This window comes from Ranitomeya variabilis, chromosome 1 (genome assembly GCF_051348905.1).
Source record: "Ranitomeya variabilis isolate aRanVar5 chromosome 1, aRanVar5.hap1, whole genome shotgun sequence".
In the NCBI taxonomy this organism is placed as follows: Eukaryota; Metazoa; Chordata; class Amphibia; order Anura; family Dendrobatidae; genus Ranitomeya; species Ranitomeya variabilis.
Genome location: NC_135232.1, coordinates 858908076 through 858935720, shown reverse-complemented (window position 1 = coordinate 858935720; position 27645 = coordinate 858908076). Strand labels below are relative to the sequence as shown.

At 47.6% G+C, this 27645-nt stretch overlaps 1 protein-coding gene across 2 annotated transcripts in view; it reads right to left on the bottom strand.

Moving 5' to 3' along the window:
- CCSER1 (coiled-coil serine rich protein 1) overlaps positions 1-27645 on the bottom strand; it is a 1470964-nt gene that overhangs the window by 273103 nt on the left and 1170216 nt on the right. For both annotated transcript variants that reach the window (XM_077277225.1, XM_077277233.1), the window contains exon 8: positions 23657-23740. In XM_077277225.1, the coding sequence (XP_077133340.1) occupies positions 23657-23740 (84 nt within the window). The remainder of the gene's footprint in view (positions 1-23656; positions 23741-27645) is intronic.

Here is a 27645-nt window from a genome sequence, read left to right as displayed (position 1 = left end):
GTCAACGGTTTAGCGACATCAGAAAAACCAGTTATAAATCGACGATAAAAATTAGCAAAGCCCAAAAACTTCTGAAGGCTCTTAAGAGAAGAGGGTTGCGTCCAATCACAAATAGCCTGAACCTTGACAGGGTCCATCTCAATGGAAGAGGGGGAAAAAATGTACCCCAAAAACGAAATCTTCTGAACCCCAAAAACGCACTTAGAACCCTTTACACACAAGGAATTAGAGCGCAAAACCTGAAAAACCCTCCTGACCTGTTGGACATGAGAGTCCCAGTCATCCGAAAAAATCAAAATATCATCCAGATACACAATCAAAAATTTATCCAAATATTCACGGAAAATGTCATGCATAAAGGACTGAAAGACTGAAGGGGCATTTGAAAGACCAAAAGGCATTACTAAATACTCAAAATGGCCCTCAGGCGTATTAAATGCGGTTTTCCACTCATCCCCCTGCTTAATTCGCACTAAATTATACGCCCCACGAAGATCAATCTTAGAGAACCACTTGGCCCCCTTTATTCGAGCAAACAAATCAGTAAGCAGTGGCAAAGGATACTGATATTTAACCGTGATTTTATTCAAAAGCCGATAATCAATACACGGCCTCAAAGAGCCATCTTTTTTAGATACAAAGAAAAAAACGGCTCCTAAGGGAGATGACGAAGGACGAATATGTCCCTTTTCCAAGGACTCCTTAATATATTCCCGCATAGCAGCATGTTCAGGCACAGATAGATTAAATAAACGACCCTTTGGAAACTTACTGCCCGGAATCAGATCTATAGTACAATCGCACTCTCTGTGCGGAGGTAGTGAACCAATTTTAGGCTCCTCAAAAACGTCACAATAATCAGATAAAAATTCCGGAATCTCAGAGGGAATAGATGACGAAATGGAAACCAAAGGTACGTCCCCATGAGTCCCCTGACATCCCCAGCTTAACACAGACATTGCTTTCCAGTCGAGGACTGGTTTATGAGATTGCAGCCATGGCAATCCAAGCACCAACACATCATGTAGATTATACAACACAAGGAAGCGAATAATCTCCTGGTGATCCGGATTAATACGCATATTTACTTGTGTCCAGTATTGTGGTTTATTACTAGCCAATGGCGTGGAGTCAATACCCTTCAGAGGTATAGGAACTTCCAGAGGCTCTAAATCAAACCCACAGCATTTGGCAAAGGACCAATCCATAAGACTCAAAGCGGCGCCAGAGTCGACATAGGCGTCCGCGGTAATAGACGATAAAGAGCAAATCAGGGTCACAGATAGAATAAACTTAGACTGTAAAGTGCCAATTGAAACAGACTTATCAACCTTCTTAGTGCGTTTAGAGCATGCTGATATAACATGAGTTGAATCACCACAATAGAAGCATAACCCATTTTTTCGCCTAAAATTCTGTCGTTCGCTTCTGGACAGAATTCTATCACATTGCATAATCTCTGGCGCCTTCTCAGTAGACACCGCCAAATGGTGTACAGGTTTGCGCTCCCGCAAACGCCGATCAATCTGAATAGCCATTGTCATGGACTCATTCAGACCTGTAGGCACAGGGAACCCCACCATAACATCCTTAATGGCATCAGAGAGACCCTCTCTGAAATTCGCCGCCAGGGCGCACTCATTCCACTGAGTAAGCACAGACCACTTACGAAATTTTTGGCAGTATATTTCAGCCTCATCTTGCCCTTGAGACAGGGCCATTAAGGCTTTTTCAGCCTGAATCTCTAAATGAGGTTCCTCATAAAGCAACCCCAAAGCCAGGAAAAACGCATCCACATTGAGCAACGCAGGATCCCCTGGTGCCAAAGCAAATGCCCAGTCCTGAGGGTCGCCCCGGAGCAAGGAAATTACAATCCTGACCTGCTGTGCAGGATCTCCAGCGGAGCGAGATCTCAGAGACAAAAATAATTTACAATTATGTTTGAAATTCTGGAAGCGAGATCTATCCCCGGAGAAAAATTCAGGTAAAGGAATTCTAGGTTCAGATATAGGAGCATGAATAACAAAATCCTGTAACCTTTGAACCTTCACAGCGAGATTATCCAAACCTGTAGCTAAACTCTGAGGATCCATATTAATCAGGCGAAATCAGAACCATTCAAGGATTAGAAGGAGAGAGAGACGAAGGCTGCAGTAAGCAGAGATGCAAGTGAATCAACTAATGAGCAAACTCAGAAAAAAAAAAAAAATTCTCTGCAGAGTTCTTTTCTCTCCTTTCTTCTGCCAATTATTTTAACCCTTGGCCGGCCAAACTGTCATGGTTCTCAATGGCAAGAGAACAAAGTAAAGCATACAAAAAGGACTAGCTCTTGGAAGATGGGAACTCGAGCTGACTGTGAGCTAAACCTACCGCACAACTAACAGTGGCCGGGTAGCGTGCCTACGTTTTATCCCTAGACGCCCAGCGCCAGCCGGAGAACTGACTGACCCTAGCAGAGGAAAATACAGACCTGGCTTACCTCTAGAGAAATTTTCCCCAAAAGGCAGACAGTAGCCCCCACATATATTGTCGGTGATTTCAGAGGAAATTGACATACGAAGTATGAAGATAGGTTTAGCAAATTGAGGTCCGCTTACTAGATAGTAGGAAGACAGAAAAGGGAACTCCACAGTCAGCTGAAAACCCTTTCAAAACACCATCCTGAAATTACTTTAAGACTCTAATATCAACTCATGACACCAGAGTGGCAATTTCAGCTCACAAGAGCTTCCAGCCTCAGAAATAATCAATCACAGAGAACTGGAACAAAAATGCAAAACAAACTTAGGACTACAAGTCCGACTTAGCTGATAGTAGTCTAGGAGCAGGAACATGCAACAGAAAGGCTTCTGGTAACATTGTTGGCAGGCATAGAAATGACTGAGGAGCAAGGTTAAATAGAAAACTCCCACATCCTGATGGAAACAGGTGAACAGAGGAGATGAAGCACACAAGTGCAGTACCACCAGAAACCACCGGGGGAGCCCATAAACCAAATTCACAACAGGCCCCTGTGCTCTGCCTGGGGCCACTGTGCTCTGCCTGGGGCCCCATATGCTGCCTGGGGCCCCTGTGCTCTGCCTGGGGCCCCATAGGCTGCCTGGGGCCCCTGTGCTCTACCTGGGACCACTGTGCTCTGCCTGGGGCCCCATATGCTGCCTGGGGCCCCTGTGCTCTACCTGGGACCACTGTGCTCTGCCTGGGGCCCCATAGGCTGCCTGGGGCCCCTGTGCTCTACCTGGGACCACTGTGCTCTGCCTGGGGCCCCATATGCTGCCTGGAGCCCCTGTGCTCTGCCTGGGACCACTGTGCTCTGCCTGGGGCCCCATATGCTGCCTGGGGCCCCTGTGCTCTGCCTGGGGCCACTGTGCTCTGCCTGGGGCCCCATATGCTGCCTGGGGCCCCTGTGCTCTGCCTGGGGCCCCTGTGCTCTGCCTGGGGCCCCATGTTCTGCCTGGGGCCCCTGTTGTGAATTTGGTTTCTGGGCTCCCCCGGTGGTTTCTGGTGGTACTGCACTTGTGTGCTTCATCTCCTCTGTTCACCTGTTTCCATCAGGATGTGGGAGTTTTCTATTTAACCTTGCTCCTCAGTCATTTCTATGCCGGCCAACAATGTTACCAGAAGCCTTTCTGTTGCATGTTCCTGCTCCTAGACTACTATCAGCTAAGTCGGACTTGTAGTCCTAAGTTTGTTTTGCATTTTTGTTCCAGTTCTCTGTGATTGATTATTTCTGAGGCTGGAAGCTCTTGTGAGCTGAAATTGCCACTCTGGTGTCATGAGTTGATATTAGAGTCTTAAAGTAATTTCAGGATGGTGTTTTGAAAGGGTTTTCAGCTGACTGTGAAGTTCCCTTTTCTGTCTTCCTACTATCTAGTAAGCGGACCTCAATTTGCTAAACCTATCTTCATACTTCGTATGTCAATTTCAGAGGAAATTGACATACGAAGTATGAAGATAGGTTTAGCAAATTGACGTCCGCTTACTAGATAGTAGGAAGACAGAAAAGGGAACTCCACAGTCAGCTGAAAACCCTTTCACAACACCATCCTGAAATTACTTTAAGACTCTAATATCAACTCATGACACCAGAGTGGCAATTTCAGCTCACAAGAGCTTCCAGCCTCAGAAATAATCAATCACAGAGAACTGGAACAAAAATGCAAAACAAACTTAGGACTACAAGTCCGACTTAGCTGATAGTAGTCTAGGAGCAGGAACATGCAACAGAAAGGCTTCTGGTAACATTGTTGGCCGGCATAGAAATGACTGAGGAGCAAGGTTAAATAGAAAACTCCCACATCCTGATGGAAACAGGTGAACAGAGGAGATGAAGCACACAAGTGCAGTACCACCAGAAACCACCGGGGGAGCCCAGAAACCAAATTCACAACAGTACCCCCCCCCTCAAGGATGGGGCACCGAACCCTCACCAGAACCACCAGGGCGATCAGGATGAGCCCTATGAAAGGCACGGACCAAATCGGAGGCATGAACATCAGAGGCTGTCACCCAAGAGTTATCCTCCTGACCGTAGCCCTTCCACTTGACCAGATACTGAAGTCTCCGTCTGGAAACACGGGAGTCCAAGATCTTCTCGACAACGTACTCCAACTCCCTCAACCAACACCGGAGCAGGAGGCTCAACGGAAGGCACAACCGGTACCTCATACCTGCGCAACAATGACCGATGGAAGACATTATGAATAGAAAAAGATGCAGGGAGGTCCAAACGAAAGGACACAGGGTTAAGAATCTCCAATATCTTGTACGGGCCAATGAACTGAGGCTTAAACTTAGGAGAAGAAACCTTCATAGGGACAAAACGAGAAGATAACCACACCAAGTCCCCAACACAAAGACGAGGACCAACACGACGACGGCGGTTGGCAAAATGCTGAGTCTTCTCCTGGGACAACTTCAAATTGTCCACCACATGCCCCCAAATCTGATGCAACCTCTCCACCACAGCATCCACTCCAGGACAATCCGAAGACTCCACCTGACCGGAAGAGAAACGAGGATGAAACCCCGAATTACAGAAGAAAGGAGAAACCAAGGTGGCAGAACTAGCCCGATTATTGAGGGCAAACTCCGCCAAGGGCAAAAAGGCAACCCAATCATCCTGATCCGCAGACACAAAACACCTCAAATAAGTCTCCAAGGTCTGATTAGTTCGCTCGGTCTGGCCATTAGTCTGAGGGTGGAAAGCAGACGAAAAAGACAAATCAATGCCCATCCTAGCACAGAACGCTCGCCAAAATCTAGACACGAATTGGGTTCCCCTGTCAGAAACGATATTCTCCGGAATACCATGCAAGCGCACCACATTTTGAAAAAACAGAGGAACCAGCTCGGATGAGGAAGGCAATTTAGGCAAGGGAACCAAATGGACCATCTTAGAGAAACGGTCACACACCACCCAGATGACAGACATCTTCTGAGAAACAGGGAGATCAGAAATAAAATCCATGGAGATGTGAGTCCAAGGCCTCTTCGGAATAGGCAAGGATAACAACAATCCACTAGCCCGAGAACAACAAGGCTTGGCCCGAGCACAAACATCACAAGACTGCACAAAACCTCGCACATCTCGCGACAGGGAAGGCCACCAGAAGGACCTAGCCACCAAATCCCGGGTACCAAAGATTCCAGGATGACCTGCCAACGCAGAAGAATGGACCTCCGAGATGACTCTACTGGTCCAATCATCAGGAACAAACAATCTACCAGGCGGGCAACGATCAGGTCTATCCGCCTGAAACTCCTGCAAGACCCGTCGCAAATCTGGGGAAACAGCAGATAATATCACTCCATCCTTAAGGATACCTGTAGGTTCAGAATTACCAGGGGAATCAGGCTCAAAACTCCTAGAAAGGGCATCCGCCTTCACATTTTTAGAACCCGGTAGGTAAGAAACCACAAAATTAAACCGAGAGAAAAACAACGACCAGCGCGCCTGTCTAGGATTCAGGCGCCTGGCGGACTCAAGATAAATCAAATTCTTGTGGTCGGTCAATACCACCACCTGATGTCTAGCCCCCTCAAGCCAATGACGCCACTCCTCAAAAGCCCACTTCATAGCCAAGAGCTCCCGATTACCAATATCATAATTTCGCTCAGCGGGCGAAAACTTACGAGAAAAGAACGCACAAGGTCTCATCACGGAGCAGTCGGAACTTTTCTGCGACAAAACCGCCCCAGCTCCGATTTCTGAAGCGTCGACCTCAACCTGAAAAGGAAGAGTAACATCAGGCTGACGCAATACAGGGGCGGAAGAAAAGCGGCGCTTAAGCTCCTGAAAGGCCTCCACAGCAGCAGGAGACCACTCAGCAACATCAGCACCCTTCTTAGTCAAATCAGTCAACGGTTTAGCGACATCAGAAAAACCAGTTATAAATCGACGATAAAAATTAGCAAAGCCCAAAAACTTCTGAAGGCTCTTAAGAGAAGAGGGTTGCGTCCAATCACAAATAGCCTGAACCTTGACAGGGTCCATCTCAATGGAAGAGGGGGAAAAAATGTACCCCAAAAATGAAATCTTCTGAACCCCAAAAACGCACTTAGAACCCTTTACACACAAGAAATTAGAGTGCAAAACCTGAAAAATCCTCCTGACCTGTTGGACATGAGAGTCCCAGTCATCCAAATAAATCAAAATATCATCCAGATACACAATCAAAAATTTATCCAAATATTCACGGAAAATGTCATGCATAAAGGACTGAAAGACTGAAGGGGCATTTGAAAGACCAAAATTTTTACTAAATACTCAAAATTGCCCTCAGGCGTATTAAATGCGGTTTTCCACTCATCCCCCTGCTTAATTCGCACTAAATTATACGCCCCACGAAGATCAACCTTAGAGAACCACTTGGCCCCCTTTATTCGAGCAAACAAATCAGTAAGCAGTGGCAAAGGATACTGATATTTAACCGTGATTTTATTCAAAAGCCGATAATCAATACACGGCCTCAAAGAGCCATCTTTTTTAGATACAAAGAAAAAACCGGCTCCTAAGGGAGATGACGAAGGACGAATATGTCCCTTTTCCAAGGACTCCTTAATATATTCCCGCATAGCAGCATGTTCAGGCACAGATAGATTAAATAAACGACCCTTTGGAAACTTACTGCCCGGAATCAGATCTATAGTACAATCGCACTCTCTGTGCGGAGGTAGTGAACCAATTTTAGGCTCCTCAAAAACGTCACGATAATCAGATAAAAATTCCGGAATCTCAGAGGGAATAGATGACGAAATGGAAACCAAAGGTACGTCCCCATGAGTCCCCTGACATCCCCAGCTTAACACAGACATTGCTTTCCAGTCGAGGACTGGGTTATGAGATTGCAGCCATGGCAATCCAAGCACCAACACATCATGTAGATTATACAACACAAGGAAGCGAATAATCTCCTGGTGATCCGGATTAATACGCATATTTACTTGTGTCCAGTATTGTGGTTTATTACTAGCCAATGGCGTGGAGTCAATACCCTTCAGAGGTATAGGAACTTCCAGAGGCTCTAAATCAAACCCACAGCGTTTGGCAAAGGACCAATCCATAAGACTCAAAGCGGCGCCAGAGTCGACATAGGCGTCCGCGGTAATAGACGATAAAGAGCAAATCAGGGTCACAGATAGAATAAACTTAGACTGTAAAGTGCCAATTGAAACAGACTTATCAACCTTCTTAGTGCGTTTAGAGCATGCTGATATAACATGAGTTGAATCACCACAATAGAAGCATAACCCATTTTTTCGCCTAAAATTCTGTCGTTCGCTTCTGGACAGAATTCTATCACATTGCATAATCTCTGGCGCCTTCTCAGTAGACACCGCCAAATGGTGTACAGGTTTGCGCTCCCGCAAACGCCGATCAATCTGAATAGCCATTGTCATGGACTCATTCAGACCTGTAGGCACAGGGAACCCCACCATAACATCCTTAATGGCATCAGAGAGACCCTCTCTGAAATTCGCCGCCAGGGCGCACTCATTCCACTGAGTAAGCACAGACCACTTACAAAATTTTTGGCAGTATATTTCAGCCTCATCTTGCCCTTGAGACAGGGCCATTAAGGCTTTTTCAGCCTGAATCTCTAAATGAGGTTCCTCATAAAGCAACCCCAAAGCCAGGAAAAACGCATCCACATTGAGCAACGCAGGATCCCCTGGTGCCAAAGCAAATGCCCAGTCCTGAGGGTCGCCCCGGAGCAAGGAAATTACAATTCTGACCTGCTGTGCAGGATCTCCAGCGGAGCGAGATCTCAGAGACAAAAATAATTTACAATTATGTTTGAAATTCTGGAAGCGAGATCTATCCCCGGAGAAAAATTCAGGTAAAGGAATTCTAGGTTCAGATATAGGAGCATGAATAACAAAATCCTGTAACCTTTGAACCTTCACAGCGAGATTATCCAAACCTGTAGCTAAACTCTGAGGATCCATATTAATCAGGCGAAATCAGAACCATTCAAGGATTAGAAGGAGAAGGAGACGAAGGCTGCAGTAAGCAGAGATGCAAGTGAATCAACTAATGAGCAAACTCAGAAAAAAAAAAAAAATTCTCTGCAGAGTTCTTTTCTCTCCTTTCTTCTGCCAATTATTTTAACCCTTGGCCGGCCAAACTGTCATGGTTCTCAATGGCAAGAGAACAAAGTAAAGCATACAAAAAGGACTAGCTCTTGGAAGATGGGAACTCGAGCTGACTGTGAGCTAAACCTACCGCACAACTAACAGTGGCCGGGTAGCGTGCCTACGTTTTATCCCTAGACGCCCAGCGCCAGCCGGAGAACTGACTGACCCTAGCAGAGGAAAATACAGACCTGGCTTACCTCTAGAGAAATTTTCCCCAAAAGGCAGACAGTAGCCCCCACATATATTGTCGGTGATTTCAGAGGAAATTGACATACGAAGTATGAAGATAGGTTTAGCAAATTGAGGTCCGCTTACTAGATAGTAGGAAGACAGAAAAGGGAACTTCACAGTCAGCTGAAAACCCTTTCAAAACACCATCCTGAAATTACTTTAAGACTCTAATATCAACTCATGACACCAGAGTGGCAATTTCAGCTCACAAGAGCTTCCAGCCTCAGAAATAATCAATCACAGAGAACTGGAACAAAAATGCAAAACAAACTTAGGACTACAAGTCCGACTTAGCTGATAGTAGTCTAGGAGCAGGAACATGCAACAGAAAGGCTTCTGGTAACATTGTTGGCCGGCATAGAAATGACTGAGGAGCAAGGTTAAATAGAAAACTCCCACATCCTGATGGAAACAGGTGAACAGAGGAGATGAAGCACACAAGTGCAGTACCACCAGAAACCACCGGGGGAGCCCAGAAACCAAATTCACAACAGGCCCCTGTGCTCTGCCTGGGGCCACTGTGCTCTGCCTGGGGCCCCATATGCTGCCTGGGGCCCCTGTGCTCTGCCTGGGGCCCCATATGCTGCCTGGGGCCCCTGTGCTCTGCCTGGGGCCCTATATGCTGCCTGGGGCCCCTGTGCTCTGCCTAGGGCCCCATATGCTGCCTGGGGCCCCTGTGCTCTGCCTGGGGCCCCTGTGCTCTGCCTGGGGCCCCATGTTCTGCCTGGGGCCCCTGTGCTCTGCCTGGGGCCACTGTGCTCTGCCTGGGGCCCCATGTTCTGCCTGGGGCCACTGTGCTCTGCCTGGGGCCCCATAAGCTGCCTGGGGCCCCTGTGCTCTGCCTGGGACCACTGTGCTCTGCCTGGGGCCCCATATGCTGCCTGGGGCCCCTGTGCTCTGCCTGGGGCCCCTGTGCTCTGCCTGGGGCCCCATATGCTGCCTGGGGCCCCTGTGCTCTGCCTGGGGCCCTATATGCTGCTTAGGGCCCCTGTGCTCTGCCTGGGGCCCCATATGCTGCCTGGGGCCCCTGTGCTCTGCCTGGGGCCCCTGTGCTCTGCCTGGGGCCCCATGTTCTGCCTGGGGCCCCTGTGCTCTGCCTGGGGCCACTGTGCTCTGCCTGGGGCCCCATGTTCTGCCTGGGGCCACTGTGCTCTGCCTGGGGCCCCATAAGCTGCCTGGGGCCCCTGTGCTCTGCCTGGGACCACTGTGCTCTGCCTGGGGCCCCATATGCTGCCTGGGGCCCCTGTGCTCTGCCTGGGGCCCCATATGCTGCCTGGGGCCCCTGTGCTCTGCCTGGGGCCCTATATGCTGCCTGGTGCCCCTGTGCTCTGCCTGGGGCCCCATATGCTGCCTGGGGCCCCTGTGCTCTGCCTGGGGCCCCTGTGCTCTGCCTGGGGCCCCATGTTCTGCCTGGGGCCCCTGTGCTCTGCCTGGGGCCCCATGTTCTGCCTGGGGCCCCTGTGCTCTGCCTGGGGCCACTGTGCTCTGCCTGGGGCCCCATGTTCTGCCTGGGGCCACTGTGCTCTGCCTGGGGCCCCATAAGCTGCCTGGGGCCCCTGTGCTCTGCCTGGGACCACTGTGCTCTGCCTGGGGCCCCATATGCTGCCTGGGGCCCCTGTGCTCTGCCTGGGGCCACTGTGCTCTGCCTGGGGCCCCATATGCTGCCTGGGGCCACTGTGCTCTGCCTGGGGCCCCATATGCTGCCTGGGGCCCCTGTGCTCTGCCTGGGGCCCCATATGCTGCCTGGGGCCCCTGTGCTCTGCCTGGGGCCCCTGTGCTCTGCCTGGGGCCCCATGTTCTGCCTGGGGCCCCTGTGCTCTGCCTGGGGCCACTGTGCTCTGCCTGGGGCCCCTGTGCTCTGCCTGGGGCCCCATATGCTGCCTGGGGCCCCTGTGCTCTGCCTGGGGCCCTTGTGCTCTGCCTGGGGCCCCATATGCTGCCTGGGGCCCCTGTGCTCTGCCTGGGGCCCCATGTTCTGCCTGGGGCCCCTGTGCTCTGCCTGGGGCCACTGTGCTCTGCCTGGGGCCCCATATGCTGCCTGGGGCCCCTGTGCCCTGCCTGGGGCCCCATATGCTGCCTGGGGCCCCTGTGCTCTGCCTGGGGCCACTGTGCTCTGCCTGGGGCCCCATAGGCTGCCTGGGGCCCCTGTGCTCTGCCTGGGACCACTGTGCTCTGCCTGGGGCCCCATATGCTGCCTGGGGCCCCTGTGCTCTGCCTGGGGCCACTATGCTCTGCCTGGGGCCCCATATGCTGCCTGGGGCCCCTGTGCTCTGCCTGGGTGTAGGACACTGGTGACGTCACTTATCTCCGGACATTAGCTCCGGACATTAGCTCCGGACATTATCTCCGGACATTAGCTCCAGACATTAGCTCCGGACAAAGCCACGGAAGTTGGCACAAATTGCTGGAAGTAGTATTCTAGGCAATTATATATTAGATGGGCATTTCCTGAAGGAAATACATGGTGCTTGAACAGCGCTACCAGCTTTACAGCAGCACTTTTCACACACGGGACTGGGGGGCGCGCTTACTTTTGCACCCGGGGCCGGGGGCGCGCTTACTTTTGCACCCGGGGGTGCACTTACTTTTGCACCCGGAGGCGCACTTACTTTTGCACCCGGGGGCGCACTTACTTTTGCACCCGGGGGCGCACTTACTTTTGCACCCGGGGGCGCACTTACTTTTGCACCCGGGGGCGCACTTACTTTTGGGGCCGCACTTACTTTTGGTGGGCGGGGCTCCTCGGCCTCCGATTTGGTTGGTGGGGCCACTCGTCCTCCGATTTGGTGGGTGGGGACCCTCGGCCTCCGATTTGGTGGGCGGGGACCGGCCTCCGATTTGGTGGGCGGGGACCCTCGGCCTCCGATTTGGTGGGCGGGGACCCTCTGCCTCCGATTTGGTGGGCGGGGACCCTCGGCCTCCGCTTTGGTGTGCGGGGCCCCTCGGCCTCCGATTTGGTGGGCGGGGTCCCTCTGCCTCCGATTTGGTGGGCGGGGACCCTCGGCCTCTGCTTTGGTTGGCGGGGCCCCACGGCCTCCGATTTGGTGGGCGGGGTCCCTCTGCCTCCGCTTTGGTGGGCGGGGCCGCTCGGCCTTCGATTTGGTGGGCGGGGCTCCTCGGCCTCTGATTTGGTTGGTGGGGCCCCTCGTCCTCCGATTTGGTGGGCGGGGCCCCTTATCCTCCGATTTGGTGGGCAGGGACCCTCGGCCTCCGATTTGGTGGGCGGGGACCCTCGGCCTCCGATTTGGTGGGCGGGGCCCCTCGACCTCCGATTTGGTTGGCGGGGCCCCTCGGCCTCCGATTTGGTGGGCAGGGACCCTCGGCCTCCGATTTGGTGGGCAGGGACCCTCGGCCTCCGATTTGGTGGGCGGGGACCCTCGGCCTCCAATTTGATGGGCGGGGCCCCTCGGCCTCCGATTTGGTTGGCGTGGACCCTCGGCCTCCGATTTGGTGGGCGGGGACCCTCGGCCTCCGATTTGGTGGGCGGGGACCCTCGGCCTCTGATTTGGTGGTCGGGGACCCTCGGCCTCCGCTTTGGTGGGCGGGGCCCCTCGGCCTCCGATTTGGTGGGTGGGGTCCCTCTGCCTCCGATTTGGTGTGCGGGGACCCTCGGCCTCCGCTTTCGTGGGCGGAGCCCCTCGACCTTCGATTTGGTGGGCGGGGCTCCTCGGCCTCCGATTTGGTTGGTGGGGCCCCTCGGCCTCCAATTTGGTGGGCGGGGACCCTCGGCCTCCGATTTGGTGGGCGGGGACCCTCGGCCTCCGATTTGGTGGGCGGGGACCCTCGGCCTCCGCTTTGGTGGGTGGGGCCCGTCGGCCTCCGATTTGGTGGACGGGGCCCCTCGGCCTCCGATTTGGATGGTGTGGACCCTCGGCCTCCGATTTGGTGGGCGGGGACCCTCGGCCTCCGATTTGGTGGGCGGGGACCCTCGGCCTCCGATTTGGTGGGCGGGGCCCCTCGGCCTCCGATGTGGTGGTCGGGGCCCCTCGGCCTCCGCTTTGGTGGGCAGGGCTGGGCCCCTCGGCCTCCGCTTTGGTGGGCGGGGCCGCTCGGCCTTCGATTTGGTGGGTGGGGCTCCTCGGCCTCCAATTTGGTTGGCGGGGCCCCTCGGCCTCTGATTTGGTGTGTGCTCTGCCTGGGGCCACTGTGCTCTGCCTGGGGCCCCATATGCTGCCTGGGGCCCCTGTGCTCTGCCTGGGGCCCCATATGCTGCCTGGGGCCCCTGTGCTCTGCCTGGGGCCCCATATGCTGCCTGGGGCCCCTGTGCTCTGCCTGGGGCCCCTGTGCTCTGCCTGGGGCCCCATGTTCTGCCTGGGGCCCCTGTGCTCTGCCTGGGGCCACTGTGCTCTGCCTGGGTGTAGGACACTGGTGACGTCACTTATCTCCGGACATTAGCTCCGGACATTAGCTACGGACATTAGCTCCGGACAATAGCTCCGGACAATAGCTCCGGACAATAGCTCCGGACAAAGCCACGTAAGTTGGCACAAATTGCAGGAAGTAGTATTCTAGGCAATTATATATTAGATGCAACTTGCAGCTATTTTTCACCTTGATGGGGTATCATTGTCAAAACATTTGTGCCACTGGGTAATAGACAATATGATCATGATATAATCAAACAGCCATATAATTTCACACACTTCCTGCATGTTCAATGTGAAAACATGTCGCAATTTTAACCCCCACCAACCCACGCCTTTTATATTTGTATATATATATATATATATATATATATATATATATATATATATATATATATATTGATAGGGAAAAAATGGAACAGCACAATGCTCACCAATGGTGGGTGCCTGGCCCCCTGGATAGAATGGTCCACACATCTATCCAACATGTATACCAAATAGCAAAAAAGGAAGGCAGCACTCCAAGGATTTCAGGTGAAAAAAATGTGAAGTTTTAATCGACCCACATCATTGCGCGACGTTTCGGCTCACTGAGCCTTTTTCAAGCCGAGCTTGAAAAAGGCTCAGTGAGCCGAAACGTCGCGCAGTGATGTGGGTCGATTAAAACTTCACATTTTTTTCACCTGAAATCCTTGGAGTGCTGCCTTCCTTTTTTGCTATTTGGTATATACACTCACCGGCCACTTTATTAGGTACACCATGCTAGTAACGGGTTGGACCCCCTTTTGCCTTCAGAACTGCCTCAATTCTTCGTGGCATAGATTCAACAAGGTGCTGGAAGCATTCCTCAGAGATTTTGGTCCATATTGACATGATGGCATCACACAGTTGCCGCAGATTTGTCGGCTGCACATCCCAAAGATGCTCCATACAAGGCAGAATGGATCCATGCTTTCATGTTGTTTACGCCAAATTCTGACCCTACCATCCGAATGTCGCAGCAGAAATCGAGACTCATCAGACCAAGCAACGTTTTTCCAATCTTCTACTGTCCAATTTCGATGAGCTTGTACAAATTGTAGCCTCAGTTTCCTGTTCTTAGCTGAAAGGAGTGGTACCCGGTGTGGTCTTCTGCTGTTGTAGCCCATCTGCCTCAAAGTTCGACGCACTGTGCGTTCAGAGATGCTCTTAGGCCTACCTTGGTTGTAACGGGTGGCGATTTGAGTCACTGTTGCCTTTCTATCAGCTCGAACCAGTCTGCCCATTCTCCTCTGACCTCTGGCATCAACAAGGCATTTCCGCCCACAGAACTGCCGCTCACTGGATTTTTTTTCTTTTTCGGACCATTCTCTGTAAACCCTAGAGATGGTTGTGCGTGAAAATCCCAGTAGATCAGCAGTTTCTGAAATACTCAGACCAGCCCTTCTGGCACCAACAACCATGCCACGTTCAAAGGCACTCAAATCACCTTTCTTCCCCATACTGATGCTCGGTTTGAACTGCAGGAGATTGTCTTGACCATGTCTACATGCCTAAATGCACTGAGTTGCCGCCATGTGATTGGCTGATTAGAAATTAAGTGTTAACAAGAAGTTGGACAGGTGTACCTAATAAAGTGGCCAGTGAGTGTATATATATATATATATATATATATATATATATATACATATACATATATATATATATATATATACACTGTGTTCCAAGTTATTATGCAAATTGGATTTAAGTGTCAAAACGATTTAATTGTTTTGTTTTTCAAATAAACTCGTGGATGGTATTGTGTCTCAGGGCTCTATGGATCACTGAAATCAATCTTAAACACATGTGATAATTAGTTTTCCAGGTGATTCTAATTAAAGGGAAACTACTTAAAAATAATGTTCCACATTATTAAGCAGGCCACAGTTTTCAAGTAACATGGGAAAGAAAAAGGATCTCTGTTATGGTTCTCAATGGCAAGAGAACATAGCCCAGCATACATAGGAACTAGCTCTTGGAAGGATGGAAACTTAAACTGACCATGAACTAAACCTGCCGCACAACTAACAGTAGCCGGGTAGCGTAGCCTGCGTTTTATCCCTAGACGCCCAGCGCCGGCCGGAGGACTAACTAATCCTGGCAGAGGAAAATATAGTCCTGGCTCACCTCTAGAGAAATTTCCCCGAAAGGCAGACAGAGGCCCCCACATATATTGGCGGTGATTTAAGATGAAAATGACAAACGTAGTATGAAAATAGGTTTAGCAAAATCGAGGTCCGCTTACTAGATAGCAGGAAGACAGAAAGGGTACTTTCATGGTCAGCTGAAAACCCTATCAATACACCATCCTGAAATTACTTTAAGACTCTAGTATTAACTCATAACATCAGAGTGGCAATTTCAGATCACAAGAGCTTTCCAGACACAGAAACGAAACTGCAGCTGTGAACTGGAACAAAATGCAAAAAACAAACAAGGACAAAAGTCCGACTTAGCTGGAAGTTGTCTGGTAGCAGGAACATGCACAGAAAGGCTTCTGATTACAATGTTGACCGGCATGGAAGTGACAGAGGAGCAAGGTAAAATAGCGACTCCCACATCCTGATGGGAACAGGTGAACAGAGGGGATGATGCACACAAGTTCAATTCCACCAGTGGCCACCGGGGGAGCCCAAAATCCAATTTCACAACAGTACCCCCCCCTCAAGGAGGGGGCACCGAACCCTCACCAGAACCACCAGGGCGATCAGGATGAGCCCTATGAAAGGCACGGACCAGATCGGAGGCATGAACATCAGAGGCAGTCACCCAAGAATTATCCTCCTGACCGTATCCCTTCCATTTGACCAGATGCTGGAGTTTCCGTCTGGAAACACGGGAGTCCAAGATTTTTTCCACAACGTACTCCAACTCGCCCTCAACCAACACCGGAGCAGGAGGCTCAACGGAAGGCACAACCGGTACCTCATACCTGCGCAACAATGACCGATGAAAAACATTATGAATAGAAAAAGATGCAGGGAGGTCCAAACGGAAGGACACAGGGTTAAGAATCTCCAATATCTTGTACGGGCCGATGAACCGAGGCTTAAACTTAGGAGAAGAAACCCTCATAGGGACAAAACGAGAAGACAACCACACCAAGTCCCCAACACAAAGCCGAGGACCAACCCGACGCCGGCGGTTGGCAAAAAGCTGAGTCTTCTCCTGGGACAACTTCAAATTGTCCACCACCTGCCCCCAAATCTGATGCAACCTCTCCACCACAGCATCCACTCCAGGACAATCCGAAGATTCCACCTGACCGGAGGAAAATCGAGGATGAAACCCCGAATTACAGAAAAAAGGAGACACCAAGGTGGCAGAGCTGGCCCGATTATTGAGGGCAAACTCCGCTAAAGGCAAAAAAGCAACCCAATCATCCTGATCTGCAGACACAAAACACCTCAAATATGTCTCCAAAGTCTGATTTGTCCGCTCGGTCTGGCCATTAGTCTGAGGATGGAAAGCAGACGAGAAAGACAAATCTATGCCCATCCTAGCACAGAATGCCCGCCAAAATCTAGACACGAATTGGGTTCCTCTGTCAGAAACGATATTCTCCGGAATACCATGCAAACGAACCACATTTTCAAAAAAACAGAGGAACCAACTCGGAAGAAGAAGGCAACTTAGGCAGGGGAACCAAATGGACCATCTTAGAGAAACGGTCACACACCACCCAGATGACAGACATCTTCTGAGAAACAGGAAGATCCGAAATAAAATCCATCGAGATGTGCGTCCAAGGCCTCTTCGGGATAGGCAAGGGCAACAACAATCCACTAGCCCGAGAACAACAAGGCTTGGCCCGAGCACAAACGTCACAAGACTGCACAAAGCCTCGTACATCTCGTGACAGGGAAGGCCACCAGAAGGACCTTGCCACCAAATCCCTGGTACCAAAGATTCCAGGATGACCTGCCAACGCAGAAGAATGAACCTCAGAAATGACTTTACTGGTCCAATCATCAGGAACAAACAGTCTACCAGGTGGGCAACGATCAGGTCTATCCGCCTGAAAATCCTGCAAGGCCCGCCGCAGGTCTGGAGAAACGGCAGACAATATCACTCCATCCTTAAGGATACCTGTAGGTTCAGAATTACCAGGGGAGTCAGGCTCAAAACTCCTAGAAAGGGCATCCGCCTTAACATTCTTAGAACCCGGTAGGTATGACACCACAAAATTAAACCGAGAGAAAAACAACGACCAGCGCGCCTGTCTAGGATTCAGGCGTCTGGCGGACTCAAGATAAATTAAATTTTTGTGGTCGGTCAATACCACCACCTGATGTCTAGCCCCCTCAAGCCAATGACGCCACTCCTCAAAAGCCCACTTCATGGCCAAAAGCTCCCGATTCCCAATATCATAATTCCGCTCGGCGGGCGAAAATTTACGAGAAAAAAAAGCACAAGGTTTCATCACGGAGCAGTCGGAACTTCTTTGCGACAAAACCGCCCCAGCTCCGATTTCAGAAGCGTCGACCTCAACCTGAAAAGGAAGAGCAACATCAGGCTGACGCAACACAGGGGCGGAAGAAAAGCGGCGCTTAAGCTCCCGAAAGGCCTCCACAGCAGCAGGGGGACCAATCAGCAACATCAGCACCCTTCTTAGTCAAATCAGTCAATGGTTTAACAACATCAGAAAAACAAGCAATAAATCGACGATAAAAGTTAGCAAAGCCCAAAAATTTCTGAAGACTCTTAAGAGAAGAGGGTTGCGTCCAATCACAAATAGCCCGAACCTTGACAGGATCCATCTCGATGGAAGAGGGGGAAAAAATGTATCCCAAGAAGGAAATCTTTTGAACCCCAAAAACGCACTTAGAACCCTTCACACACAAGGAATTAGACCGCAAAACCTGAAAAACCCTCCTGACCTGCTGGACATGAGAGTCCCAGTCATCCGAAAAAATCAGAATATCATCCAGATACACGATCATAAATTTATCCAAATAATCACGGAAAATGTCATGCATAAAGGACTGAAAGACTGAAGGGGCATTTGAAAGGCCAAAAGGCATCACCAAATACTCAAAGTGGCCCTCGGGCGTATTAAATGCGGTTTTCCGCTCATCCCCCTGCTTAATTCGCACCAAATTATACGCCCCACGGAGATCTATCTTAGAGAACCACTTGGCCCCCTTTATGCGAGCAAACAAATCAGTCAGCAGTGGCAACGGATATTGATATTTAACCGTGATTTTATTCAAAAGCCGATAATCAATACACGGCCTCAAAGAGCCATCTTTCTTAGACACAAAGAAAAAACCGGCTCCTAAGGGAGATGACGAAGGACGAATATGTCCCTTTTCCAAGGACTCCTTTATATATTCTCGCATAGCAGCATGTTCAGGCACAGACAGATTAAATAAACGACCCTTAGGGTATTTACTACCCGGAATCAAATCTATGGCACAATCGCACTCCCGGTGCGGAGGTAATGAACCAAGCTTAGGTTCTTCAAAAACGTCACGATAGTCAGACAAGAATTCAGGAATCTCAGAGGGAATAGATGACGAAATGGAAACCAAAGGTACGTCCCCATGCATCCCCTTACATCCCCAGCTTAACACAGACATAGCGTTCCAGTCGAGGACTGGGTTATGAGATTGCAGCCATGGCAATCCAAGCACCAACACATCATGTAGATTATACAGCACAAGAAAGCGAATAATCTCCTGATGATCCGGATTAATTCGCATAGTTACTTGTGTCCAGTATTGTGGTTTATTACTAGCCAATGGGGTGGAGTCAATCCCCTTCAGAGGTATAGGAGTTTCAAGAGGCTCTAAATCATACCCACAGCGTTTGGCAAAGGACCAATCCATAAGACTCAACGCGGCGCCAGAGTCGACATAGGCATCCGCGGTAATAGATGATAAAGAACAAATCAGGGTCACAGATAGAATAAACTTAGACTGAAAAGTGCCAATTGAAACTGACTTATCAAGCTTCTTAGTACGCTTAGAGCATGCTGATATAACATGAGTTGAATCACCACAATAAAAGCACAACCCATTTTTTCGTCTAAAATTCTGCCGTTCGCTTCTGGACAGAATTCTATCACATTGCATATTCTCTGGCGTCTTCTCAGTAGACACCGCCAAATGGTGCACAGGTTTGCGCTCCCGCAGACGTCTATCGATCTGGATAGCCATTGTCATGGACTCATTCAGACCCGCAGGCACAGGGAACCCCACCATAACATCCTTAACGGCATCAGAGAGACCCTCTCTGAAATTCGCCGCCAGGGCGCACTCATTCCACTGAGTAAGCACAGACCATTTACGGAATTTTTGGCAGTATATTTCAACTTCATCTTGCCCCTGAGATAGGGACATCAAGGCTTTTTCCGCCTGAAGCTCTAAATGAGGTTCCTCATAAAGCAACCCCAAGGCCAGAAAAAACGCATCCACATTGAGCAACGCAGGATCCCCTGGAGCCAATGCAAAAGCCCAATCTTGAGGGTCGCCCCGGAGCAAGGAAATCACAATCCTGACCTGCTGAGCAGGATCTCCAGCAGAGCGAGATTTCAGGGACAAAAACAACTTGCAATTATTTTTGAAATTTTGAAAGCAAGATCTATTCCCCGAGAAAAATTCAGGCAAAGGAATTCTAGGTTCAGATATAGGAACATGAACAACAAAATCTTGTAAATTTTGAACTTTCGTGGTGAGATTATTCAAACCTGCAGCTAAACTCTGAATATCCATTTTAAACAGGTGAACACAGAGCCATTCCAGGATTAGAAGGAGAGAGAGAGAGGAAGGCTGCAATATAGGCAGACTTGCAAGTGATTCAATTGAAAGCACACTCAGAACTGAAGGAAAAAAAAAAAAAAAAAAAATTTTCAGCAGACTTCTTTTTTCTCTCCTTTCTCTGCCAATTAATTTAACCCTTTGTGGGCCGGTCAAACTGTTATGGTTCTCAATGGCAAGAGAACATAGCCCAGCATACATAGGAACTAGCTCTTGGAAGGATGGAAACTTAAACTGACCATGAACTAAACCTGCCGCACAACTAACAGTAGCCGGGTAGCGTAGCCTGCGTTTTATCCCTAGATGCCCAGCGCCGGCCGGAGGACTAACTAATCCTGGCAGAGGAAAATATAGTCCTGGCTCACCTCTAGAGAAATTTCCCCGAAAGGCAGACAGAGGCCCCCACATATATTGGCGGTGATTTAAGATGAAAATGACAAACGTAGTATGAAAATAGGTTTAGCAAAATCGAGGTCCGCTTACTAGATAGCAGGAAGACAGAAAGGGTACTTTCATGGTCAGCTGAAAACCCTATCAATACACCATCCTGAAATTACTTTAAGACTCTAGTATTAACTCATAACATCAGAGTGGCAATTTCAGATCACAAGAGCTTTCCAGACACAGAAACGAAACTGCAGCTGTGAACTGGAACAAAATGCAAAAAACAAACAAGGACAAAAGTCCGACTTAGCTGGAAGTTTTCTGGTAGCAGGAACATGCACAGAAAGGCTTCTGATTACAATGTTGACCGGCATGGAAGTGACAGAGGAGCAAGGTAAAATAGCGACTCCCACATCCTGATGGGAACAGGTGAACAGAGGGGATGATGCACACAAGTTCAATTCCACCAGTGGCCACCGGGGGAGCCCAAAATCCAATTTCACAACAGATCTCTCTGCTGCCGAAAAGCATCTAATAGTGCAATGCCTTGGTCAAGGGATGAAAACATTAGAAATTTCCCGAAAACTTAAGCGTGATCATCGTACTGTTAAGAGATTTGTGGCTGAATCTGAGCACAGTCGTGTTCGTGCTGATAAAGGCATAATGAGGAAGGATAAAGGATAAAAAAACAGACAATGTGATTTTCTGGATTTTTTTTTCTCAGTTTGTCTCCCATAGTTGGGGTCTACCTATGATGTAAATTACAGACGCCTCTCATCTTTTTAAGTGGTGGAACTTGCACTATTGCTGAATGACTAAATACTTTTTTGCCCCACTGTATAAGCATATACCTGTCAATCCCTGCAATGGACAGAAAGAAGTCTCTGGGGAGCCACCTGTCCAACTAGTCTATAGTGCATGGCTAACAAGGAACAACATTTCAAAAAACACCACAGAAAAAAAGATACTTACCAACACAAGGTCAGATTACAAATGCACTTAGCAGGATACATCAGACCCCCATGGTAAAGGCATGGGCTAAACAAGTGAAAAATCTACCAATTCATGGAGAGGCTGTCTGTGTAGTATTAAACATGCACCCAGATGGATCTTGCATAGGACGCCATTCACATAGATATGTGTGATGCACAGTGTCTGCCTTACAGCTTATTGATGACACTAATTCTATTAGATCAAGCAGACTGCCCAGCACTATAATAGTGCACCCCACAAGAACAGACACTCCAGTACACCCAGCCAACACTAATGAGCCTGCCTGCATCCGGCATAAAAATAGAAAAACGTGCAATAAAAAAGATGAATAATGAATAAGATAAATACATTACATGGGTCGATATTTTGGCCCATGTCAAGGGTCCTCATACTTGCATGTGCTAACACTAAAATTAAAAATGGCTAACATTGAACAAAATTTCTAAAAACATCACAGAAAAAACATACAGCCTGATCAACACCACATTAGATTACCAATACACCAGGCAGGATGCAGCAGGCCCCCATGATAAAGGCAGGGACAGCACCTTTATTAAGGGTGTCTGCTGCATCCTGCTAAGTGAATTGGTAACCTGACCTGATGTTGGTAAGGCTGTATTTTTTCTGTGATGTTTTTATTCTATAGTGCAGCCTCAGTCCTGGCTTTTAAAGTATGTTTTTCTCTGGAACGGCACAGAGGTTCAGAATCAAACATGCTTAGCTGAGTGCCTGATACATTCACAACCTACATGTAACAAAGAATAGAAAGTACTTGAATTTGGAGGCTCACTAGGGTGTAGCAACCCCATATAGAATAGTTCAGGAAAATAGGTCTTGCTTTTATGTATTTTTGTTACTTCATTTTGTCAGTGACATAGAATTGTAGCTCTAATGATGACTCATGCAGGGAAAAACTTTGATGTCAATGCTTATTTTAGATGTAAATTCAAGGGAATGGAGCACACTCAGCAAATCAGGTGGTGCAGGCGGTACTTGGGAAGAACCCAATACCAGTCAAATAAGCGAGATAACAGCCGCACTCTCTTGGGTTATACCTTGCAAAGTGGTGTATTTATTCACATGAGTTTGACATTCAAATATATGTACACATACAGGTCTTTCTCAAACTGAGTAGCTGATGCTGTTTGAAAATTTGAAATTAGGTCCCAAAAGGGGCCCACACACTTCCAGGAAGCAGGATACCCCAGTGCCACACCAAGAGGAGCCCCTTTTGGGACCTAATTTCAAATTTTCAAACAGCATCAGCTACTCAGTTTGAGAAAGACCCGGAACTGGGTCGAAACGTCACTTTTTTTTTTTTTTTTCTTATCCTGCTGTATGTGTACATATATTTGAATGTCAAACACATGTGAATAAACACACCACTTTGCAAGCTATAACCCAAGAGAATGCTTATTTTAGAAACATGCCTCTGTGAATTTCAGACATGTAACCATCAAACTTATGTACCACCATCTGCTATTATCAACCTGCTGTTTAAAGTAGAGGTTATTTCTGTTTTACTACACTACTGCAGCTTCACCTTTTTAATATCTACGTCACCATCATGGGGTGTGCCTTTGACTATCCAGCCATGAGGGAACGGTTACACAGCCAGCACCCCCACACTTTTATCACCATGTGCCCACCACTGCATCAGTGCACCAGACACCGGGCGCAGCCACCACCGATGACACCAGGAATGTGCTAGGTTCCCTGTGCACTGCACATATACTTGACCAATGCACACCAAAGGATCACCTTACTGACATATTCTGGGTGAAATGGGTCCTTTGGATACATTTTATGTAAGCAATGTGAACACTGCCGACCCATACATTGAATGTGATGTAAACATAGGCTAAAAAAAACTGTCTAAACCATTCCTTGAGGGCCGCCAACAGGTCATGCTTTCAGGATTTCCTTGTATTGCACAGGTGATAATTTAATCACCTGCACAGAATGATTCCAGCACCTTGTGGAATGCTAAGGGAATTCTGAAAACATGACCTGTTGGCGGCCCTCGAGGATTGCAGTTTGACACCTCTGGTCTAAACTATATTGAGAATGCATACATTTCCATTTTCTTTTTGTGCTTTTTTCTATTTTTCGAGCAGTTATAAAGGGAAAAGACACAACTCACTTATCAATATGGAGACAATAAAGGATGATTTTGTCTAGAGTGCCTTACAACCATACGCCTAAAGAGAGTAAAACATCTTTTTTTTATAACTCTTTTTCAAAGGTTCTTTTCCTACTTACCAGCTCTTCTTGCAGTTGGTGGATAAGTTCATCTCGTTCTTTAAGCTGCAGCTTTAACATGGAGCAGTCATCTTTCATTATATCCTATGACAACATGAAATCAGATGTTATAATGGGCCTAGCATTTTCTCTTTGTTCTTAACAAGGAAAGGCTGTTTCACACAGTAGGGTATAATTGCATCCAAGTAATAAACTTCAATTTTCTTCTGTCATCTCTGATATTTTTTATAACATCTTCTGAAGTGCAGTATAAATAAGTTAATGTGTCTATGATGAATAATATAAACATCTTTCAGTTCACAAGACGACTTTACAAGTGTTCAATTCAGTCTAGCTTTGTGGCAAGATCTCCTGCTGCAATTCATTTTGAGAACAGATGGTCCTTCAACTTAAAGGTCCAAAAGGTCATTAAAAAGTATATTTATTCCTTGCTAATTTTCTTATGTGTCATTTAACTTCTTGGAATATTTTGACCTACTGGGTGAACTTGTATAGCACATTTTATTTATAATTATCAAGAAATGGCTAGATAAAAATGTAATACTGCATTATTCAGGATGCTAAGAACGCTTTCTGCTACTTCTATTTTTGTTCATTATTCTGTCCTCATCTTTTTCTAATATTTTCAATTGGCAGATAGCTGGTTCTGTTTCAGATTTGGGTATTGGGGCACATGTGTTAGGCTTTTAGTCACTTTATCAGTATTGCACTGTGCCACAGAAACATAAAAATATCCCAAATCAGAAATATTTTATTGAATACACATAGGAGCATCATAGTACTGTTGTAAGAGAAGCATTAGGTTGCACAAGAAGTTTCCTCTTCCAAATTCCAATTACATGTATCGGAACAAAAACACAGTAAGATTAAAACCAAAGGGAGACTGCTGGTACACTAGATTGAGACTTCTAATCTGCAAAATCTCACGACCAAAGTGATATGGATAAAGGCAGAAACTTTATTTTAATAAATTTGTAATCATAATACAGCATCCTCTTTTTTGATAAAGATGAAGCGAAAAAAATTGCCTAAGTCTTTATCAGAAGAAGTGATGTGATTTTGTGTTCTGACATTACATTCAATCTCTTTTCAATCTAATACTCTTTGGAGCTATTCCTACTGCACAGTGACCACTTTGTAGACTTAGGTTTCAGTATGGCAAATATATTTACTGGTCTGTACAAACTATCAATATAGTAATAAACCAAAAGATACATAGATGATAGATAGATAGATAGATAGATAGATAGATATGGGATAGATAGACAGATATGAGATAGATAGATATATACAGCGGTAGATAGATAGATAAATAGATAGATAGATAGATAGATAGATAGATAGATAGATATGGGATAGATATATATGAGATAGATTAGGGTTGAGCGAAACGGGTCAGCCATTTTCAGAAGTCGCCGACTTTTGGCAAAGTTGGGTTTCATGAAACCCGACCCCTGTGTGGGTCGGCCATGAGGTCGGCGATCTTCTGAATCTGGTATCGGAATTCCGATACCGAGTTCCGATATGTTTGCGATATCGGGAATCGGTATCGGAATCCATATTTAAGTGTTAAATAAAGAATCAAAATAAAAAATATTGATATACTCACCCTCGGACGCGCCCTGGTACTAACCGGCAGGCTTCCTTCCTAAGAATGAGCGTGTGAATGACCTGCGGTGACGTCGCGGCTTGTGATTGGTCGCGAGCGGTCACATGGACAAGCCGCGACGTCATCTAAGGTCCTTCACGCGCTCATTCTTAGGAAGGAAGGCTGCCGGAAAGAAGCAGGGCGCGTCCGAGGGTGAGTATATACCTAATAGGAATATACTCACCCTCGGACGCTCCCTGCTTCTTTCCGGCAGCCTTCCTTCCTAAGAATGAGCGCGTGAAGGACCTTAGATGACGTTGCGGCCTGTCCATGTGACCGCTCGCGACCAATCACAAGCCGCGACGTCACCGCAGGTCATTCACGCGCTCATTCTTAGGAAGGAAGCCTGCCGGTTAGTACCAGGGCGCGTCCGAGGGTGAGTATATCAATATTTTTTATTTTGATTCTTTATTTTATACATTAATATGGATCCCAGGGCCTGAAGGAGAGTTTCCTCCCCTTCAGACCCTGAGAACCATAGTATCCCATTGCACTGCATTGGGTTTCGTGTTTCGGCCGACCCTGACCCCGACTTTTTTATAGGATCGGCCGATTTCACTCGACCCGACTTTTGAGAAAGTCGGGTTTCGTGAAACCCGACCCGATCCTATAAAAATAAAAGTCGCTCAACCCTAAGATAGATAGATAGATAGATAGATGATATATAGATATGAGTTGGATACATAGATGTGAGACAGATAGATACATAGATGAGAGATAGATAGATACCATTAGAAAAAACAAGGTAGCACTCCTCCTTTAGGTGAAATTCTGTGGTTTCTCAAGGCTTGAGAAAGGCTCCACAGGAGCCAAAACGTCACCTGCCATGTGGGTCTAAATAAAAAAAAACACAGAATTTCAGCTAAAGGAGGAGTGCTGCCTTGTTTTTTCTAATGGTATTGGAATAATTGCAAAGTGGATGGATTGCAGAGAAGGCCTGTGCACCTGATGATTAATAACGTTGTGCTGTTTCAATTTTTTTGCTATAGATAGATAGTCAGATGTAAGATAGATAGATAGATAGATAGATAGATACTGTAGATAGATAGATGTAAGATAGATAGATGTGGATAGATAGTGTGACAGAGTCACTGGTGAAGTGATAAAGGGAAGATAGGTGTCACTGCACATGATGGCGTCAATTATGTAAAGCCAGAGTAGTTTCCTCAAGCACACTACGTTTCGAGAGGATGAAATTAGAGTTATGTAATGGGCTGGGTTTAGTGCACCTTCATAGAGTGGGTGGGAGGGGATCCACCACATTTCCACATGCAGAGTCCTGACAGGACCTGTGTGATGTCAAGATCAAGTGATCAGTCACATGATAGTGGAGTCATAAGGTTTAGGCTTAAATGGCTGAAGGCCAGCGCTTTCAGTGTTCAGTGTGTGCCTGGAGAGGTAGCACTTCACAAAAGTGTGGCTAAAACTTTTAAACTTGAAAAGTGTGTTTTCTGCCAGCCATGAGCAGGAGGAACCCCGCTGACAGAAGGACTGTGTTTGTTCTGCCACCATTTTGCTTTGTTTTCCAGTTTTGCCCAGAGGGCTGCATTTTCTTTACTACATCTTGGTTTATGGTGCCTTCAATAAACCAAAGGAAGTTCTTAAAGCCGCAGTGTACCAATGTCTATCTGCGGGGGCGGCCGAGTGAGCTGATCTACTATAATAGATAGAAGATGATAGATAGATAGATAGATAGATAGATAATGGATAGATAATAGATAGATAGATAGATAGATAGATAGATAGATAGATAGATAGATACTGCAGATACATAGATAGGTCAAAGTTCAGAGCACACATAATGTTGTCTGGCATGTCATTATATAGTAACATCATAGAGTCAAAATGTACTTGTCTGTTGTTTATGTGTACTGGTAATTAGTGTTGAGCGATACCGTCCGATACTTGAAAGTATCGGTATCGGAAAGTATCGGCCGATACCGGCAAAGTATCGGATCTAATCCGATACCGATACCCGATACCAATACAAGTCAATGGGACTCAGGTATCGGACGGTATTCCTGATGGTTCCCAGGGTCTGAAGGAGAGGAAACTCTCCTTCAGGCCTTGGGATCCATATTAATGTGTAAAATAAAGAATTAAAATAAAAAATATTGCTATACTCACCTCTCCGACGCAGCCTGGACCTCACCGAGGGAACCGGCAGCGTTCTTTGCTTAAAATGCGCGCTTTTACTTCCTTCCGTGACGTCACGGCTTGTGATTGGTCGCGGGCCGCCCATGTGGCCGCGACGCGACCAATCACAGCAAGCCGTGACGTAATTTTCAGGTCCTCAATGCCTAATTCTAGGCATTCAGGAATTTAAAATTACGTTTTGGCT